Source organism: Vidua chalybeata, chromosome 1 (genome assembly GCF_026979565.1).
Source record: "Vidua chalybeata isolate OUT-0048 chromosome 1, bVidCha1 merged haplotype, whole genome shotgun sequence".
In the NCBI taxonomy this organism is placed as follows: Eukaryota; Metazoa; Chordata; class Aves; order Passeriformes; family Viduidae; genus Vidua; species Vidua chalybeata.
Window position 1 is genome coordinate 29,776,715 of NC_071530.1, and position 22,276 is coordinate 29,798,990.

The 22,276-nt window shown below is 35.8% G+C and overlaps 1 protein-coding gene across 1 annotated transcript in view; it reads left to right on the forward strand.

The window, feature by feature from the left end:
• Positions 1-20,928, forward strand: part of AHR (aryl hydrocarbon receptor) — a 63,748-nt gene extending 42,820 nt beyond the window's left edge. Inside the window, exons 4-11 of the mRNA XM_053944442.1 lie at positions 211-300; positions 2,110-2,233; positions 6,434-6,564; positions 7,443-7,645; positions 9,285-9,394; positions 11,813-11,954; positions 12,738-14,010; positions 17,212-20,928. Coding sequence (XP_053800417.1) covers positions 211-300; positions 2,110-2,233; positions 6,434-6,564; positions 7,443-7,645; positions 9,285-9,394; positions 11,813-11,954; positions 12,738-14,010; positions 17,212-17,367 — 2,229 coding nt within the window. The 3' untranslated portion in view covers positions 17,368-20,928. The remainder of the gene's footprint in view (positions 1-210; positions 301-2,109; positions 2,234-6,433; positions 6,565-7,442; positions 7,646-9,284; positions 9,395-11,812; positions 11,955-12,737; positions 14,011-17,211) is intronic.
• Positions 20,929-22,276: the final 1,348 nt, after the last annotated feature.

Here is a 22,276-nt window from a genome sequence, read left to right on the forward strand (position 1 = left end):
TTTTTTTTTCATTAGATACAGTTTTCTTCATTTTAACACTTACACTGTAGAGAGATGCAATGAGGAATCCTGTTTGTGCTGTCAGATAATGATGTGCTTTTGCATGCTTCACATTTTATTGAGGGACTACAGTATAGGTAGACCTATAGACACAATAATTATCTGTAATTTTATCTCTGAAGCTGATAGATTGCTGTGTTTCTTCCCCAGGCATTAAATGGATTTGTGTTAGTTGTTACAGCAGATGCTCTGGTTTTTTACGTCTCTTCTACTATCCAAGACTACTTGGGATTCCAACAAGTAAGTTTATTTTTTCTTCTATTTTTTTCAGAGGTTTTGCCTAATTTCAGGGAACATCAGTGTTCGTATTTAGGGTCTTAAAATTTTTTTGTAATAAAAATCTTAGGTACTTTCAGTTGAATTACTTTGAAACCATATTACTTTTCTATCAGCTTACATAGCCAGGATGCCAGGCCAAGCACAACAGGAATATAATTTCCAAAGTTGAGTTAGGCAAGATAGGAAATTTTCACACTTAATTATTCTTTACTGGAACAACTGTTTGAAATTTATACAGTGGTGTTACCCAGTTTATGATGCTGAGTGAGACATAATTCAATGGGAAGGTAATTATTTTAATAGAAACCTTTCATGAAAAATGATTTCCATATGCCTTGAGATTTATAAATATCAAGTGAGTGATTTCGGTATTTTTGGAATTTGTTCTCTTGCTCATGTTTATTTGTTTAATTATTAATTTCAGCATTTGAAAAGCAAATTTGACAAGCATTTGTTTTTACTATTTATGGTGCAGATCACATATGGCTGATTTCATTGGGCTTGAAAACCAGGTACCAAAGTACTAAGGACTGAGGCATAGCAGGCAAATTCTGTCCTTGTTAGAAAACTCCTGGGATTACTTTATGGGAAGATGATAGAGTAGTTGAAGAAGATGATAGTTATAGTTCTCAAAGTATATCCATGAATACTGCATATTGATAGATTCAGCTGCTGTCTAAAAATAGCAAGAAACCATGCTTGGTCTGCAATTTCAGGTAACTGATAAGAGATTGGGGAAAGTTTGTGTAAAATAAAATATTTCAAAAAAGCCCATTTTTATTCCTGGGTTTACATATTCCTTCAGTGCTGACAAGTGAAAAAAGAAAAAAGCTTGGAAAACAATTTTGGCGTAACATTCATGAAGCAATGCCAGTAAATCAAGTGCATGATATAGAAGTAAAGTCTTAAAGTTACAAAAATTAGCATTTCTGGCAATTTGTTCTGGAAAATACTGATTGTTTTATGAAATTTGTCATGGCAAAATTTGACCTAGGCTCCTGCTTTTGCCAGTTCATCTCAATTACATTAGATCTATGTTTTATTTAAATATTTTCTGTTTATATAATGGTTGGGTTTTTGAAACATGCCAAAAAACCGGGATCTTAACTCTTCTCCATCAACTGAGTCTTTTCTTGACTATTTTGGGTGGGTTTTTTTCCCCTTTAAATTCCTTTAAGCACTAATCCTTGCTCTTGAGCCTTTGCCATTTAGATCACATTCCTAACCACACAATTGGTAGTGGAATAAGGGCTTAATAATTGCATGTTTTAACGCATCCTTAAGAAGTGACAAAGCTTTCAGGGAGCAAATCCACTGTTTATAATCTGCTTAGTTTAGTTTTGGCAGTTTGGTTCAGGGTCTTTAGCTTCTTTTGTATTCCTGTAGCACCTATAGTGGGTTAAGTCGAGTACTACCCGGTAAATACTTTATTTACCAGTTTATAAAATTAAATCATTTAAAGAGAATCTAAGCATAGCATTTCCAGGCCTTCTCAAGTAAAAGCAGGTAAAGAAATAGTTGACATAATGTAACTTTTTTCTAAGGCAAATTTTTTTATTGTTTCCCATGTTTATAGTCATGTGTGTAACTGAGCTGCTAAAAAATTGTTTCATGAAGCTTTGCCACCTGCATGTGATTGTATGTATTTATCCCTGAGCAAAATGGATTTTACTATATCCATAATAGTGTTGTTGATCAGACAATTTGTATCATATTATCATATAATTTTCTTATTGTCATTCTCTCTCACCTTTCTCCTTCTGTTCATAGTCAGATATTATACACCAGAGTGTATTTGAGTTGATTCACACAGAAGACAGACCTGAGTTTCAACGACAGCTACATTGGGCATTAAATCCTGCCCAGTCAGGAGATTCTGGACCAAGTGTACAAGGTGAGAACAAATTTTATTCTTTGCCTGTTGGATTAGTTGTTTGTTTTTTGGGCTTTTCTAATTTGTCTATGTAAAATAATTAGATAATTTTAGGTGAGTAAAGGAAGAAATAGCCTCTTTCAAATTTATTTGAATTTTATGGACACGTTTAGCCAACAGTGAGAATTATTATTTTTTGCATTTTAAATAAGCACTGTTATTTGTAGCACAGCACCATTAAAATACTATTTATACTTTAAATTGGAAGATTGTAATTTGGGGCATCAGTGACAATGTTTCTTAGACTGATCAGTCCAAGAATCAGGCCTAGTTGCAGTGTTACTATAGGGAGTAGTGCATTCATTGCACATAGACCAGTACTTCTTTTGGAGATAAAAGGGAAGAGAAATAAAAGATTAAATACATGAGCCTTTAAGATCAAGCAGAGTATGCAGGTTAGAGCAGAGTTGTCACATGTTACTGACTGATGCTTAAATGAGCTGCTATATTGAGAACAACTAAGGAGAGACACATTGCATGTGTATCAGAGCAAAGATGTGTAGGTGCAGGTTATGTGTAATCCAGGAAGCATGTGTCTGCATCATAATGACCACAAAGGCATTGAGACAACTGCTCCATTTTAATGCTCCCTTTGCACAACAGTTGTTTAAACATGTAGGTAAAATCTTCTGTTACTGTGACTTGATTATAGGGGGTTTATTAATCCATAAAAAGTCCATTTTTAAAATAAATCTTTAAATAATTTTAGAAAAATTAGAGTATGGAAATGCCATGATTTGATAGAGAAAAGTTACTGTGTTTAACACACCTCAGTATATTTCAGTTTTTCATTTAGCGGTCAGCGTTGTTACATCATCTCTAGATCGATCTCCACAGGTCTGCTGCACAGCTAGTTAATAGTCCAGTTCATTACAGCAAAGAGTGCGGTTCTCAGAAATCAGATTTTCATCCTGTTTGCTTCAGGGTGCAATTGTATCCTATGGACCTTAAACAAGTGCATATGAATTTAGAAAAGGTTATTTGAAAAGTATGACACCAGGTTGGAGTGGCCTCAGATTTGACTGAACATCAGAAAGTGCTGAGCTGAGTGTCTGATTACAGACAATGTTTTGGTTGGTATCTTGTGTTTCTAGCTTGCTAAAAGCTGCTAATTGTGCCCCATTCCTGAAAGCATTCAGGGCCTAGGTGGATTGGGCTTCTAGCAACCTGGTCTAGTGAAAGGTATCTCTGTGAATGGCAAGGGAGTTGGAATTAGGTGATCTTCAAGGTCCCTTTTATCTCAAACCATTCTATGATTCAATGATGACTTTTGAGCCTCAAGTAGCATAAAATGTTTGGATGTTGAGGATTTTTTAACTGAATTCAGATTTATAGCAAAAGATAATGCTATGACCATAAGGATCCCCTCCATTTTTGCTAATTTAATCCATTTCTGTTTTAATACATCCAGCTAGCATTATGTAGATATTTATAGATCTATTATAATTATGCTCCTGAGTCTGGGAACTGATTCTGCTTCAGTTAGCCTGGACTGGTTATTTCTCAGTCAGTACTCTGGTATGCTGCTAGACCACTGGTTTTCTCAGCTGTTACTGTGCTTCCCAGACATGCCTCCTGGTCCTTGACTTGTTCCCAGAGAAGTTTGCAAAATTCTGATTTTTTCAGTCCCAAATATCTGCTTTGGGGCATTAAGTCTGGATTATCTTTTGAACTTCGTGTATTGTGCAACCATATGGTCTTGAGTTTAAAGGCAAGCACTTAATGCACTGCATGTTCTGCACATTGCTCCATGGTATTGATGAGATCCAGTGTGAGCTTTGTGAGGGATATGTAGTGTTAACTGGTAGTTTTGCTCTAGGGATTGTAGATGCTCTGTAAGATTCTTTGCCTTCTTACAGTGAGTCACTTCAAGATCCTGGCAGTAAAACCTTCCTGCCTTCTGTCTGCCTGGAAAAGTGCAGCAGTGTTGCTTTCACGAGTGTAGGAGGCTCAGTTTTGAAGCCCATTGCCTCCTGTTTTGAGTTCTGTTCCCCTCCTGTCGGGAGCCACTTCTTTCACCACAGCTTTGCTCACTCTTGGTAACTGTACATTTTACTATGGAACTTGACAAACTCAACAGCATCCAGCTGGACTTGCTGAACCTTCAAATTTCAGCTCTATATTTACCCAAAGAATAACACTGAGTTTCTCCTGTGGCAGAAATGCTGAGGGATGCACCAAACAGTGCCAAGGATGCCAGCAGAAACCCTGGCACTGCTTATTGGGTACTAGATCTGCACCCAGAGCTGGCATTTTTGAAATATTATTTTGGATTTGCAAGCTGTTTCCTTGATGCTCTTTCTTCATAATCATTACTTCTTCAGACAGCTTCCTAGAGAAGCACTGCCTCAAAAGCGTTGAAAATTCTCACTGTCAGTTAAGCATTTTGTAATAAAAAAACTGCAGCAGTAGCAAGTAAGGAAGTTTGCTTTGTCTGCTGAGAATTGTCCATATGACAAGTGTGGGAATTGCTAATTTTCTAATTTCAGAGTAATATGGTAACTGGCTTGGACTACAAATACCTGAGTTTGTCTGCCTGTGGGATCTGCTCATAATAGTGACTGACCAATACAGTTCTTTAGATGACTGTAATTTCAGATTATCCCTTTTCATCACACTAACAGCTAGGACAGAAAGAAGTTTCTTTTTCTCCATACCTTGAAGTTTATTAAGCAAAAATTGACCTTGCATGGCAGTTATTTTCAGAAAAAAAAAGTATCTCCTGATTTTATCTGAAAAGCTTGATAACTCAGCATACTTGTAGGATTTATATGGCCTTAGGTTGCAAGGCCTATTGGTAAGATATCAGCAATCTCATTTGGCTCCAATTCAGTCCCTTGAATTCATAGGAGATTAAATAGAACTGGCTTTTGGTAATGATTTATTTACCTTTGGGTGTGTTTTGTCAGTGTACTAACCTCTGAGCCTAACTGTAAGTTTTTCCAGCTGTTCATGAGACAAAATTATATTCCAGAAAATATAATGTGGTGTGTTATTAAGTGACATACTCTCCCTGACCTCAACTCCATGTCCGGAAAGTCAATATGGGTTCTTAAAATTTCTATTATTATTTTATCCATACTTGATAATCAATTCTGTAAGAGTACATGGACTATTTTTTTAAATTAAAGATTATTTTATTATAAAATGTCTTTTTAAGCTAGGTTTTTCTCAATTTTCTGCATGAATGAATTCCTAGGGTATGACTGGTTTTTTATATGTATTGCAAATAAGATTGCTTTGCTAAATTTGCTGTGAGTAGTCATGCTCTGGTATCTCTGTATATGTAGTCTCATGTAGAACATATGTATTTTATCAGGGGTCTATTTATTTACCTTCTGGTTTTACTTTATATTCCAAATGTTTAAGTCTGTTTTGTAAATACGACTTAGCAGCAAATGCTTGTCCTGACAAGGTGGAAGGATGCCATGTTGTTATCAAAGTTAACAATCGTGGTTTTGAGTATTTTGTAAAACAAACAACTGCAAAACACAAGTACTCCAGGTGTACCTAGAGATGTAACTATGGTGTTTTGATCAGCAGAGCCCAGATATATTTTCACTATTTAGTAGGGTGATTTTGCCTTCATTGGAGAAAAATGCTGATTTTTTCTTTGTGATGGTTTCCTAAAGTTGCTGATTTTTATTTATTGCTACATCTGGCTGTCTGGAAAGTAAGTTTCAGTGCTTGATACTGAGTTTTTGAATACTCAGTTACTGTAGTTGCTGTGCCCTTTTGCAGATCCTACCATTGTAGGAAAATGGGTGTGTTCTCTGCTGAGAACTCTGCTCTTTGCAACCGGTCCAGAATCTAGACTGTTGACAAACTTAATGAATAAATTAAAAACCCAAACAAACAAAAGTCCCAAATTAAAAAAAAAAAAAAAAAAAAAAAAAAGGAAACAACAAAAAGACCACTTAAAAATAAATTACATTCAGTTTTCAAATACTATAGCCTGTAAAACATAATCCCATCAGAAGAATTGATGTTTAACCTCAGTGTTACAATAATAATAGGTTCTAAGGATGTTTCCAGTTTACATTGTTCTTGCTCAGGTCATGACCTAACGCTTTGTTTATGAGAAGGAAGATAGTTTGTTATAGATAGCCTTCACTAGGTGTTCTTCTAAAAATAATCCTTATAAATAATCCTTTCCTGCAGGAGATAATGGCTTTTCACAGCCAGCAACCTATTATAACCCAGACCAACTTCCTCCAGAGAATTCTTCCTTTATGGAAAGGAATTTCATCTGCAGGTTACGATGTCTCCTGGATAATTCATCTGGATTCCTGGTGAGTATGGAGTTACAAAAAAAGGTCCACATACACTTAAAAGTTGGAAATCTGCATTATCTTAACAAGAGGGGCAGCAAGTTAATTTATTTGTTAAGTCTCTAAAGACATCTGAGCAGCTTGAACCACAAAGTTTCAGTTAGTGACTCTAAATGTCTCCCCTTTTAGATGTCACAGCCAGGTGCAAGTTCTCTTATTTCTCATGGCCCAGTTTCCTCAGTGAAATTCAAATAAGCATTTGTAAGCTTTTGTAAAGTGCTGTGTGATTCGTAGATTAAAAAGCATTACAAGAGTAATTTCTTGTAGCAAGCTGAGTATCTTGAAATGCCGTAAGTTATGGTAATTAAGAGGACCATAGTTTTTCCTTATTTGGAAAAGTTTGTGCTTGCTTTTTTTAATGCATTTTTTTTGTTAGTCAATTGTTTAGTTTTTAAAACAAGTGTGAGTTTATCACCTTCTATGTGATATCTTACAAAATAGAATTCTTTAAAATTTCAAAGTTTAACATACAAATTTGCAAGAGAAATAATGAAATAATTATACGCATGTATGTTTATTAGAATATTAGAAGCTCCAGCTGATATTTGATACTACATGCTTATTTTTTTGTTTTTTACAAAATAATCTTCCCATTAATCAATTTTTCAGTATGTTTATTAATAGATATTAAAGCTATACACTCAGGGGTATAACAACAGTGTTCTTGTTGTGCTGTGTTGTACTGTACTTGTTAGCTAACTTTTGTGTATGCCATCCTATAAAACTTGAATCTCGTGGATCTTAAGAAAAATGAAAAATACATGTTTTACATCATAACAGAAGTATCTTGCTTTTAAATATCTCCAGCATGTAACAGTTACTTTTTTCCTCATCCTAAGGCTATGAATTTTCAAGGACGACTGAAATTTCTCCATGGACAAAACAAGAAAGGGAAGGATGGTGCTACTTTGTCTCCTCAGCTTGCACTGTTTGCAGTAGCTACTCCCCTGCAGCCACCATCTATCCTTGAGATACGAACCAAAAACTTCATCTTCAGAACTAAACACAAACTGGATTTCACACCCACTGGCTGTGATGCAAAGTAGGTGTAAATTACTCTGTAATTGTCTAATAATTCGCCAATAAAATAGGTTTTAGGTATGTATTTGAAATATAAAGCAGACTACTGTTTTGGTATATAAACCGTTTCAGTGATGGTTGTTTAGAAGCTGTTTAGGTTGTTTAGAAACTGTTAAGGTTTTTCTCTCCAGCCCTGCTATCAAGTAAAGAGAAATAGGTTTACCGTAGTCTATTTCCTTGAAATGGCATTCTGCTCCTTGAATCTCAGTTGTTAGAAAAACAAAGCAAAAGCCCACAAAACCAACGCAAAATAGAAAAACCAAAATACAGCATACTAATGAATTAGGGAAGAAGAAACATTTCATGTTAAATCTGATTTGAAATTTGGTTTTAGAATTGATAGAACAAGTATTTAATTTTATTCTACATTTCTCCTTCAGTTCAAATAGATGTAAAATACAATGGAAATGTTTTTTCCTTCAAAATAATTTAAATACTTTTTATACTATGATTTTACCCACTTCCAAACTATTCTTTTCCCTATGTAAAGTTTGGAAATACTACTGCAATACTAGATCCAAATAATATTATTGTGCTTCAACATGGCAAGAAGCCCATTAGGATGCTTTTTTATCAAAATAAAAGCCTCTGGCCTCATTCCTTCTCCTCTCCCTCCTGTTTTTGACTGACATTTGACTTTCATTTTTAGTGGAGTCTCACATGGGTTTCCATGCCTACTTACAGGATAGAATTGAATTACTTGGTATTTTATCAACTGAGAGACCAAAATGTTTTATTTCTCTATGCTAATACAAGTAAAAAAAAAAAAAAAAATGTTACTACAAGTGTTTCTTTTCTCTGTTTGATGTTTTTATTCACTTGAAAAAAATAGTTTATGTGTATTGTTCCCCATCCCTACTTTTCCCCTTTTTTTACCTTTTGTCTTTGCATCTCCATGTCTTTGTTTCAAATTCTGTTTAAGTCTCTCTTTGGCTATGTCTTTTTATCAGGTATCGCACAGAGATCACGTGAATTCTGTTAAGTGTTTCATCTCCCCAACCTCTAGTAAAGTACTCTAATTTTAGCTGCTAGGGTCAAACATGACTCTTGCTAGTGGTCCTCTGAGTCATATCTTGTTTAAATGCAAACACAGGGGTCCCATACCACTCAATAGCAAAGGGGATGTAGTTCTGAGATACATCTGGGTTCGAACTAAAAAAATCTAATTTAGACAAGAAGTTTTAGATAACTGAAGTTAAACCCCTATTTAATTCTACAGACAAGCACCTATAGGTAAATTATAAGAAACAGGGCTAAGAAAACAGTGTCCTTCTTTGGAACTAATGGGAGCTGCCTGCTAGGAGTAAATATGTTCAGTAGTATGGAAATGAGAATCCGGCTGGTAGGACTCTTTTTTATAATCTTATGGTTTTGTCAACCCAGTCCTAGTCACTGAAGGCAACCTGGCAGACTAGTTACAATTTTATGAATTGTTGACTATTTTTTATTAGAGCTGTTCTGCTTGCGCATACAATTGATACAGTAACAAATTGTAGTTAGCACTTGCTTCTGAAATGTTCTAGCCATAATTGACTTGCTTGACATTCATTCTGTGAGTTGCTTCATCAGCAGTGTTGCAATTTTTTGGTTTTACCTTCCAGAGGAAAGATTGTCCTGGGATACACTGAAGCAGAGCTGTGTATGAGAGGAACAGGATACCAGTTTATTCATGCAGCTGACATGCTTTATTGTGCTGAAAATCACATCCGAAGTAAGTTTCATTCCCAAAGAATGGCTGTAAAATCAAAGCATGGAGTATATTTTCAGTATAAATGCCATATGAATTACAGGAAAAAAAAAAAAAAAGCGGTTGTTAACAAAGAGAACATGTTCATTTTATATGTTCTATCTGTCCTTCTAAAAACTTACACTAGTTGAAGAAATGTTTAATATTCCTATTTAGACCCTTTTAGAATAAATATTCCAGTCTCTGTCACATCATGCTCTTCTCACTTTCTTCTCTGCTCAACCCAGATTCTGCTATTTCAAGAACTTTGGACAGGGAGACTACCAAGGATAGCTTTTCTCTTAACAAGTTAAATAAAGCATTTTCTTTTGATATCGGTGTAAGCTTTTTACCACAAATTGATCTCTGATTTAACATGCTAGCGTCCAAACATTTCTGAGTTTGATTCTTGGCAGCTTGAGTTGGTTTAAGTAACAATTTTGGAGAGAAGCGTAGTGTTGAGGAAATAAGCACCAACTATCTGATGTATAACTATTTAGGGGACTCTGGTTTTTTACTTTTTTTGTTAGTTATAACAGAGTTATCTTTGGAACTTACAGAATCATCTTCAGAACCCTATGGTACTTCTTTTCTACTGACTTCTCTTGAAAAGTTCATTTTTTTTTTCTTTTATCCCCTCATAGACAATTAGATAATGCTCCTCAGCAGGTTGTTCTCAACCTACTGAAGCACATTTTCTGCTTCAGGTTTAGCTCAGTCACTATTGCTTATCAGTGGTTTTGTTTCTTTCATAAAGAAAAACAAAGCAATGGTTCCAGAGCAGAAGGGGTCTGTCTAGAAGTGCTGGATTTTGGGCAATTGTATTACTTCCACCCCTCACCTCTGTGAATTCTTAATATTTTAGAATTATCTTTAAAATTCACATTCATCACACAACCTTCACTTAGAACAACAAAACCAGACAAAATAAACTAAAGCTTCCCACACAAAAACCAAGATAACTTCATCACAACACAGAACAAAACTGGACAATTTGCACAAAATCTGCCCCCTGTCCCTTCACCACAATTACAACAAAACTTCCCCATGATAATTTTACTCTCTAGGATTGTTCAGTGCTCCTTTTGCCTGTTACCTCTCCTGGTTACTGTCCGTATCTCAACACCCTCACGATCCTGGGTTTCAGCACCAAAACAACTGTAGTGGGTTGACCCTGGCTGCATGCTAGGCACCCACCAAAGCCTCTCCATCTCTGCCCTCCACAACTGAACAAGGGAGAGAAAATATAATGAAGGGTTCTTGGGTTGAGATAAGGAGAGATCACTCACGAAATACTGTCACAGTCAGGACAGACTTCATCTGGGCATATTAATTGAATTGATTACTAACAAAAGAGCAGGATAATGAGAAGTAAAATAAGGCCTTAAAAACACCAGGAAACCTTCTCCAGCATGGGCTTCTCTCTCTATGGGTCTGCAAGCCTCTGCCAGGAGCCTCTTTGAGCACTGGCCTCCCATAGGTTCACAGCCTCCCATAAGGCATCCACCTGCTCCAGCATGGGTCTCCTCCATGGACTGCAGGTGTATCTCTGCATCCCCATGGTTCTGCATGGCACAGCCTCTGCACCATGGGCTGCAGGGGAATCTCAGCTCTGGCATCTCCTGCCCTTCCTTCCTCACTGACCTTGGTGTCTGCAGAGCTGTTCCTCTCACATTCTCAACCCGTTCTTCTCTGGCCACAATTATATCTGCACAATAACTTTTTTTTTTCTCAGTTATTATCACAGAGGCATTATCACAATTTCTAATTGTTCCAGACTTGCCCAGCAGCCTGTCCACCCTGGAGCTGCTAGGGATTTGCTCTGCTGGAAATGGAGGAAGTTTCTAGCAGCTTCTTGCAGAGGCCACCCCTGTAGCCCTCCCTGCCACTACCAAAACGTGGCCACACAAACCCAATACAGAAATGTACTGTGAAAATTGAGTATGTTTCTCAAGCATTGCTAGTGGTAGTGGGAACGAAACATAAGGTTTTTAAGTACCTCTATATAAACCAGTCAGAATGTGAAAGGATTGGCTTCAGAACTAATGTGTTTTCTAATTGTTAAATTCTGCTTTATGAAGGTGAGAAACTTGGGCTTTTGTCATTTATGTGTTCTAGTATTTATTAATTTCTGTTATTGAAGAAATAATGGACAAAGCCCCATATAGAATGTCGCCAATCTGTAGCAGATATCTTGCAGTTTTGACTTCTATTTTATGAGTAAATTAGACATCTTGAAGTGATCAGTCATCCTGATTCACTGGGAATGTGTTAGCGCCACACCGAATTGGGTGATTGAGGACATGAGATTTGTAAAATTTTTCTACAGATGGGATTTCTTTCATGACATGCATGTTTTCATGATTTGTTTGCTGGACAGTAAACAGTATGTTTACTCTTTAGTGATGAAGACAGGTGAGAGTGGAATGACTGTATTTAGGCTTCTAACCAAAGAAAATCGATGGGCCTGGGTACAGGCAAATGCACGGCTTGTCTACAAAAATGGAAGACCAGATTACATCATTGCCACACAAAGACCTCTTACGTAAGTCATCAGTTCATAAAGTAGTATGCTTCCAAAACTGAAAACTAGTTTGAGGCTGTTTATATTCACAAAGGAATTTCTGTTTTTTAATTATTACCCTTTATATTCCAAATTCCCCAAATTCTTTCAGTTTGCTAACAAACACGTAGGAAATTCTGATATTTCAGAACTTGTGGCATAGTCCTTTTGCATAAAACTTCAGACAAATTGATTTCTCGTAAAGAACAAGGTGAGCAGCAGAAGCATGAATTTATTCCATGCGCCATATTCAATCCCAATGAGCAAAACCTGAGAAATCCAACTGCAGTTGTGTAGCACGAGCAACAAATAACAAATTCAGCCTGAATTTTAGTGCTGAACTAAGTTCTACATAATATGGAATTCAGCCTTGTTAAATAGATTAAATAATTTTTGCTAAGGAGTTTGTAAAATGGAGAAAAACAGATACTTCAAGTATTGATTTACTTGCTATACTAAGAAAAGCTTAATGCATGGAACAAAGCCCACTTGTTTTCATTTCAGCTCATAATGCACAGAAAATGGTGTATGCTGTTTAGATTTAATTACAAATGTAATATGTAAATGTGGTATTACAGTCATAAGCTCCTTATTTCATAATCTGCCTCTTGGTTTAACTGAGCCAAGTTGAGCTAGAATAGGTAGGTATTCGAAAAATGCCTACAAATAGAATAGTTCATTTTTCATGTTAATTCCATGGGACAAAAAGATTAGAATAACTGATTGTTACTGCAGTACCATGCTACATATCTGATTTATTTTCAGAGATGAAGAAGGGGCAGAGCATCTACGGAAGCGTAACATGAAGTTGCCCTTCATGTTTGCCACTGGTGAGGCTGTGTTATATGAGGTTTCTTTCCCTATGTCAAGCCTTATGGACCCCTCTCAACCGAAGAGTAAAAGCACAGTGGGAAAAGGAGCCAAAGCAGCGCTACACGATGACTCTGTGGATCCAAACTCCCTCCTAGGTGTCATGTTAAGGCAAGACGAGTCTGTTTATCTCTGCCCTCCAGCCTCACATAAACTTTCTTTTGAGCGGAACTTCTTTGCAGACAGTAGGGATGAACTGGGTGATGTTGTTGGCAGTGGCTGGACAGACAATCTCCTACCTGCTGGGAATCACAACATTCTCAAACGGGAGCTGATGGAGTGTTCCCAGGACAGTACCGTTCCACTTCCTGAAGACAGTGCAGCACTCTTTCAGGATAACAAAACCAGTGATTTGTACAGCATCATGAAAAATCTGGGTATTGACTTTGAAGATCTAAAGTGTATTCAGCAGGACGAGGAGTTTTTTAAAACTGAATTATCTGATGTGGATGATATTGGGGACATCAACATAACTGATGAAATCCTGACTTATGTTCAGGATTCCTTGAATAAATCTGATTTCTTATATTCAGACTGTAACCAGCAGCAGCCCTTGGTCCAGAATGAAGGTTGCATGGTACAGCAAGATTTAGATCCACATCGACTTCATCAGCACCAGAAGCAGCTTGTGGAACAGCAACAACAGCAGCAGCAGCAACAGCAGCTCTGTCAAAAGATGAAACATATGCAAGTCAATGGGATGTTCACAAATTGGAGCTCTGGCATGCCTCTTAGCTGCTCACAGCAGCAGCCCCAGCAATACGTGTTCCCTGGCATGCATGCCAGTACATCCGAGTTCTCTTACAAATCAGAAGTTAACGCTTCCCCTTATGAGTGTAGGCAAGACTTTATTCCTTACAAGCAACCCACAGCGATGATGCCACAGCTTTCTAATTTTGCTCAAATGGATTTTCCAGCAGCAGGTTTTGGTGGATCGACCTATTCAGCTTCTTCCAACTTTGAGGATTTTCTCAGTTGTTTGCAACAAGTCCCTGAAAACCTTGAGTGTGGCATAAACTCTGAGTCAGTTATGCTGACTCCTCAAACATGCTATGCAGGCGCTGTTTCTATGTACCCATGCACGCAGGAGGCACAGCCCAGCTGCGTGGATCAAATGCAATATGATCCTATGATGACAAATCAACAGCAACAAACATTGGGGAACAAGGTATAGTAAACAGCATTGCTGCACCGCTTGCACTTTGAATCCAGTTTATATTGTTTTGGGTGACTGCTGGGGGGCAGAGTTTGTTGTGACTGAATTGCTGAGTTTGAATTGGATGGGTTAGCAGTGTGTGGATGTCTTTCCTTTATTTGTTCATTAGAGTGAAGAGAGTTGCATTTGGTCAAGTTTATATATATATATGTGTACCTGCAGTCTGATGGCTCTCTTTAGCAGTATTAATTAAGAGTGAATTAATTAGTCTGTGGCACTATACTAGTAATTTTCCTGTTAGGAGCAGAAGAAAAGTAGACTGGTCTATGTCTTGGAATTTGCTAATAAACCCTTTAGAGAGGAGTTGAGTTTGCTTGGCATACTCATTTTCATTAAAGATGTTGTAAGGATCAAAAAAAAAAATTGGTTTTGAAGTGTGAATATTGTATAGCTACTCAGATTCCTCAATGATTTTAGGATTAGGGAAAGCATTAGATTATAGTATCATAAAAATGGCATGAAATATGAACTGTTTCACTCCTATACACAATGTTGCTGCAAAAAAAAAAAAAAAAAAATTATATATTGCTATAAGTGAAAGCCAGCTTGTTCCTCAAGCTGCTGTCTAAATTAACTGCCAAAGAAAAAAGAGTTGGAAAAAGCTATAGTCACAGTAAAATAATCTGGTCCTTTTTCACCAAGAACAATGCACAATAAAAGCCATAGAAGAGAGGATCCTGGCTGTAGCACAGACTACAGTTGTAAACACTGTTCTTCATTGGTAAAATTAACTTAGAAATAAAATTCAGTTACTAGTTCCTGATTCTGAATAACCTTTGTTGAAGTACTTTTTGTTGTACCCTTTATTTCTGTTAATGCTGCTAAAGTACAGAGCCACAATTATTTTTTTTTATTGTTGTAACTCAATGAGTTAATGTTCTGAAGTACTGATCCTGCAAATGCTTATGCACATGCATAAGCATTTACAGAATTAAAGTATTAAGTGGCATTTAACCTATGCAAGACAAAGATGAGGAATGCAATTAGAACATATCCATTTTTTACATGCTTAATACAAGTACAAAACATTCCCTTTTTAAAACTGCTTCACTGCTGAAAAGAATGCAATTGCAGAATTGCAGAAACTTACCTAAATTATAGCACAGTTCAGCATGATGAATGGCTTCTCCCTGAGGTTGAAATTGCATAAAGTGACTTTGAAAAACTGCACTGTGCAATCTTGAGTATGACTTGGCTGTGCTTTGCCTGGCTATGCTTGGTGTTTAGTCTTTCAGAGTGCTCCTTAATAGGGTTGCAGAGCAGTTCCAGGGCCATCCAAGTTTGTCTTTATAATAACAAAGAACTACTCTTTACACAGAAGCTGTACTAATGTGATGCATCAGTTTTGAACAGCCGTTGCATTTGCAATTCCATTTCTTTATTTTTAATGGCTGGTTTCAATTGCATTTATTTCGCAGATTATTTTGTTGTTACCCTTCCTTAATAATTTTTGTTATCACCCCTTTTTTAATTTTCTTCTTTGCATTTTTTTTCACATCTATCTATAAAAAAATTAATGACTAGGCACCTCTGAAGAAATTATATCTTTTACTTCATATTTACTAGAATGCTGTGCTGCAATAATAATAGGACATTTAGTTTGTTGTAAAAAAAATTATCAAAGGCCACTTTGTGGAAAAATTGTTCTTACTTAAGTTGTTCAGAGGCAAATTCAGCCCCTCTTGTTATGGTATTCCTGTGCTGCGTGGGGTTGAGTAGCACTACATGAGCAGAAGCCTCATGTGACTAAGCAGATAGGATACTGCTGTCTGAGCCCACATTCACACAGCCAAACCAAAGTAGGGCAGTCTTGGTGGCTGGGTTTAGTGCACTGACATCCCTGTCAGTGGTTAGAATCCAGAGAGAGGACAGATATTGCTATACAAGCCACGACTGGTATCTTTTCAGACTTCTAACTCCCATTGATTTTTCCATGAAAAGACTACAGAATGAGAAAGCCAGAAGGGTCTATTGTGGTCATGTGCCTTGACTCTCTGCCTTTCTTATAATTGTGGTGGGAGCATAGCCAGTGCAGTCTAAAACCACTTTCAGTGATGGAGAAGGACAGAAAGGCCTGTGATTATTTGGCTGCTTGCGTAGGATCAGTATTCCTTTATTAAGCAGGAGAAACCTTCCTACGTACTTGATTCTTTGTTGAGAGCATTTTTTAAAAATTTAATGAGTGTGGTCACCTTGTTAATGAAGAATATTGAAATAACCTGCTTCTGTCAGAAACAATCCTTGTGTGTACTCTTAAAAGTATATCAGCTTTGATTAAAAACATAATTCACGTGACTATAGCCTTGTTGTTAAAAAGTTAGAGGAATTGTGCACAGTTAGTCAAATTTCAATGTTTGCACAGAAGGAAAAAAAAACTAATACTTGGCATAATTTGATAGATGAATGGATGAATGAATGTATAAGACATGTTCTTAAAGACAAACCTTGAAGGAATGAGTACTTATGATATAAGCTATTCCCAAAGAGATGATGGAAATGTTTAAAATACTTTGTTGTATTTTCTTTGCATGACCAAATAGAGTATTTTGTAGATAAAGTCCACAGCATGACAGGAAGCATTACATTAGGTGATTAAAATAATCCTATAAACAATTATGTTAAGACTGATGAAAGCCATTCATTGCTCTTACTTGGCACTGTCAATATGAAGACTGTCAAAAAGCCCACCTGCAACATTTCAGCCAGCAGATTGCACACAGTATGCTTCAGCTTATGGATAGGACTGCATGTGCATTCCTGGAGGAGCTGTTATGTCTGGATCCCACTGCAGACATGGAAAGATGTAAATAGGTTGCTTTTAAAATATAACAGCTGGATGTGACAATTGGGAGTTCTCAGAGTGTACTTTCTAGAAATAGAAACTCTATTGCACTTTAGATAATAGAATTATTTCTTGGCTTAGCCAGAAATAGGGCTCCCATTGACTTCAACATGGGTAAGGTTCACAAATTATTCAGTCTCTATTTTAATGCAAATTAAATTATCATTAATCATAATTTTTAAAAAAAATTAAAGCTAATCAATGTATTTTAAAATTATTTCATCCAATGTGTCTTTAGGAGGATTTTAAAATACTTATTAATAAATTAATTTCCTATAACTAATCATTTATATTCTCTTTTTTCCTGCCAGTTCCAAAATGGTTTTAATGGAGGAAATGTAAATGCATCATATGCCTCTCAGTTAGATGTGATCAGTAATGCACAGACTGCCACACATCTTCAGCCTCTTCATCATCCAAAAGAACCCAGATCCTTCTCAGATTTGGCATCTAGTGGATTTATGTGATTCAGATGTAGAGCTCCATCTGTGATTTTGTCTGCACGTCAGGTTGCTCTGAGGAAAAGCTTGATGTGTCTCTCTTTGAGTGTCAGACTTGAACAGCTAAATTACATTTTGAGAATATGAGGTTGGTTGCACTATATACGGGTGGATATGTAATTCAAGACCTGGCTTCTTAGAATGACAGGTGGAATTAAATCTTCCGATTTAAAGTATGCATGTGCTGTTTTCCATCAGGCTGACTGTGTCCTTGCAGTATGGATTACATACATACTACAGACTATGTCATGCTATACAACATAAGATAAGGCAAATGGTTTTGTTGTTTAGAAAATAATTGGGCACTTTACAAATAGCATTGATGGCACAAGGAAGGTGATTCACACGTGGATTATTTCCAGACTTTATTTTTTAAAAACTATTAAAAAGCTCTAAATTCATAAGAATCAAAAGCACTTAATTTTAATGCATACTATGCTCTGTAATCACTTATTTTATATTTGAATCCTTTTGTTTTAAGTCTCCATTTCTAGCACTTTAATAGAAGGCTTAATACAAGGATATGATATGCAACTTCAGGTTTTCTATGAAACAGACCCCTTGCATTCCTCCTTTTCATGTTAACCTTAAGTGCCTCACAATTTAACTACCTTGTTTCTGATGGGAGCTTATTTCAGCAAAACTCACTATAAATGTCATCTGTAGTATGTGAACTTTTAGCTAATATCAACAGTGCTACTGGTTGTGTCTTTTTTTCTTTCCCTCTAACAATTATTTGTTTAGAAAGTGACTTAATTCATCTGTGGATTTGTTACACTATTATCAGGAGTTGTTAATGTTCTGAATTTGGTTCAGTTAAAGAATTTGGGTTTATTCTATACTGCTTTTCTGCTTTCTTCAGGTAATACAGGGTATATTAAAAAAGCAGATTTTGCTGAGGGGGAGGAGCAGATCCTCAGGATTAGTTTTAGATTATTAATGCTGAAAAACATGTGCCTTATCTTGTGTTAAAATGCTCATAATGTTCTTTAGAAATAATACAAGGCTGCTCTATGCAAATATTTTCATTAAAATGGATATTGAAAAGGATTGCAGTTTCAATAAAAGGGGTAAGGGAGTCTCAATAGTGATTGGCATTGGCATTATTTTGACTGCAATTTTCAATGTTAATAGTGGGGAAAGGGTTGGTTTGGTTTCAGTTTTATCCCTGGCAAATTGCACTGCGAAGAACAGAGGATATTCTTCTTGCGTGTGTTGATCCTTTTGAAAAACTTTGTGCAAAATACAAAGTTGGGGAAAGAAAAAAGTCATTAGAGAAACTCTTCTCGCAATAGGTTTTATTTTCAGGGAAAAAACCAAACTAAACATATCCACTAAACATCCTGGGGTTTTGTTTTGCTTTTAACTGAGGACTGTAAAATTGCAGACACCAATGTTTGGTGCAAAATAATAATCTACGTGAAAAATACAGAAATGTGTATATGTTCAAAATATTTCATATTCTTGTGTGTTGTATAGTTCATATATAATAAAATGTCTTTGTAAAATATTTTAAAAGGTTAATTTTAAAGTATTACATTGTTATATGTTAAGAACAATTTTATTACATTTGTTATATAATGTTAAATGGCAATTTAGCCAGTTTGTTTGAAACAGTCAAAAGTAAACTGGCACCCTCCAGATAGTTGTTAATATTGTTTAATAAAGGACAATCGCTTAAAATTGGAATCCATTCATAGCTGAAACATGCTTTCTTTGAAGAAGAGCATATTTTCTTCCATTCTGTGTGATGGGATACATGATGCCAAACTTCTAACTCACTAACAACTTTTCAGATTCTAACTTCTAACAACTTTTCAGATTAATAAATTCAGTAGTTCTTTTAAGTGAAATTAGCATATATGAAAGGGATATTAAGGAAGCAGTTGCTATTCAGGAAAAGCCCATAAAGACATTGTGGGTTTTATTATAAGGTCACTTTTTTTTTCCCCCCTTGTTTCAGATTTTGTTTTCCGCACAAGACAGTAGTAACAAATTCACTTTCTATAATTTGAATTAATCCTTTGTTCTGTCTTTTTTTAATTGAAGGTGATGTTTTAAGCCAACATCTGAAATGTCTTCCATATCTAGCTAGTGTATCATGTTTGCATTTGAACTGGAAAATTAGAAAAATGCTGTAAAACCAGAAGGTTGAAAGGGATAATATATGTGTTCCATCTTACAAACCATTATATATCCTGTTTATGAATTTAGTTAAACCAAATACATGTTGTCCTTTCACTAAGTGCCAAGAATGCAGTACTACAACAGTGCTGCCCTACTTAATGTAAACAAGTTAGTTGTTTATATGCATATCAGCGTATTTTGTGCATTATCTTATGCGTACAACGTTGACTGTATTAGTGCACTCTTGATCTGCACCAAATTTTACCTACAGTGCACAGGTGTTTCTGAATTGGATCTCTATTAGCCCTTCAGGTCTGTTATAAGTAAGGTTATAAGCCAGTGTTAGTCAGTATTACTGTCTGTTTTTATACAAGTTTTCTTACCTTGTTTTTTGTTCCAGTTCTCTCTCCTTTGCTATGCCTGCACATACCATGCAATACACCTCTTGCGTTAAGGTATGGTTCTGTAGCGCTCTTGCTCATCTCCACTAAAGTTTGTAAGACATAATACATGGTAATAAAATATTCACTTGAATGTAGCTGAAATGTATGTTCTTTTACTACAAAAATGTTTGATTTCAGCAGTATACAAAAATACGTTATCGTATGGTTACTAATATCTTTTGAGAGCTTGTCATCTAAAATAGTTTACAAAACTTGTTATTTACGTCACTGTGGACTTTGCACTTCTCTGAATATTAGATGCAAATACAATGTATATAATTTAGAGTGGTGAACAAATGTGTATTTGTCCATGGAATTAGTATTTTATACTTGCATGAAAATGAGTTTATAAATAAAGTTTGTAAATAGCAAGCCACAATTAGTAGTTGGAAGGCTCTTATATATTCGTTGCTTACTCACAGTAAATTCACAGTTGAACAGTACTGAGGCAGGAACAGGTTTCTGCATTGATGCTGCTGAAAAGAAGCATGTTCTTTTTTGTGATCTGGAGCTGGCCATTGGTACTTACACTACACTGGTATTTACTGTTTATTGCTAGTTCATAGTGACACTAAGTTAAGAAAACAATTAGTTTATTTCTAATAATATTTGCTAATATTATTGTTTCCTGTGTGCTCTTGTGGCTTTGCATGATAATCTTTTAAATTGTTTATAATGCTAAATCAAATGTTTCACTGTAATTCCTTATGCAGTTTATCAAATTTACAAGAGTTTTTCAGTTTAGTGACATGATGGACAATAATTTAATTGGCTGGAACTACCATTGTCTTGTAAAGTATATTAAGACAAATGTCTTATCTAGAATCAATACTAGGCTATGAACTCTGTATGTCAGTCCTATTGTTTACTTTTCTTGCACTGCACAAAAAGACATGCTAAGGTACAAGTATAATTCAACAAGACTGCAAATCTATAAGGTAACATCTGGAAATAATCAAGCATTAATATAAGCAACACTGGTTATCCTTTTCTTTGTAGTCTGTTGCATTTGTTAAAAGTACATCTTCAAGCCACATATCAACCTGCTCCCAGAAGTATAGGACCTTTCTGTCCTTTGTTTGAAAGAAGGAGATACTTTCTTCTGGAGAAAGCCATTTTCTTGAAGATTTATGAAGTTTTTTCTGCTTTGCTCTAATTCAGTGTGAAAGTTAACAACCATGGTGATACCAAACCAGCAGTAGGGCACTGCATCAAAAGCTCTGGCAATTTGTTGGTAGAAGTTATAGTCTTACTCAAGGCTCTGTCACAGGGAAGCTTTTCCAAATAGCTGTTTTGGAGATCTTCCTAGTGAGGAACTACGTTTCCCACACACACTTTTAAACTGAGAGCTGTTTTATTCTCAGGTGATTTTGTTTATCTGAGAACTGGCTTTTTAAGTAGCGTTAATTCTACTATCCAGAGTAAGAGCCCGATTTTACTTCTAATATTTTTATTCTGTCATTGATTAATTTAGCAAATTATCTTCCTGCCTTCTTTCCTCTCTGCTCAGGCATCCTTCCCTTGTAGTAGAATTTGTAGTTCTAACTAAGTAATACAAAACTGAAACATCTTTAAACATCCGAAATGTAAGTTGACATCTAAAACTAAAAATTAAATTCCCCCCATTGTATACTTTGCATAATCTGAACATGTAATTTCCAGCATGGGGCACTGTTCAGTTTCACCCATTTCATTCCTGCTCCCTCCAGGAAGCAGTGCTTGCTTTGATTGTTTATCAATGAATCTGAGCCAGGTCTACAGAGAGACATCATTCTTTCATTCTAGCAATTTCTGGTGCATTGATTTTTCTGGTGAACCCACATTCTATAAATCCTCTTATCTCTTGAAGTTTGTCTTCTTAACAAGTGAACAACAACTGTAATATTTAGGCATCAGTATCTAAGTGAAAAAAATTCAAAGATTCAACCAAATATGTGAAATCAAAGTTGTGATCAGTCTTATGAGATAATGAGTTTTCTTCTTAATAACTTGACTTTTCTATTTGATGTCCAACACACAGTGTTATTAGTATTGCATAAAGCTGTATACACTTTGTTTCCAAAGTAGGCAGTCTCTGAGAAAAGGAAAGGTCTCTCAACCTTAAACTTTTTTATGATTTATGCTGAAGCTAACAGGCTCTTATCTTCTCTTGAATCTGGCCAGGATACAAATAAAAGTATAAGCAACACTGCTTATAACTTTTATTAATTACTAAATTAACTTCAAAATTAATAATTTCAACAGATATTTTAACACATTTTGAAGGCTGTATATGATCATATTCATCTGGATGTCTGAAGTCTGTA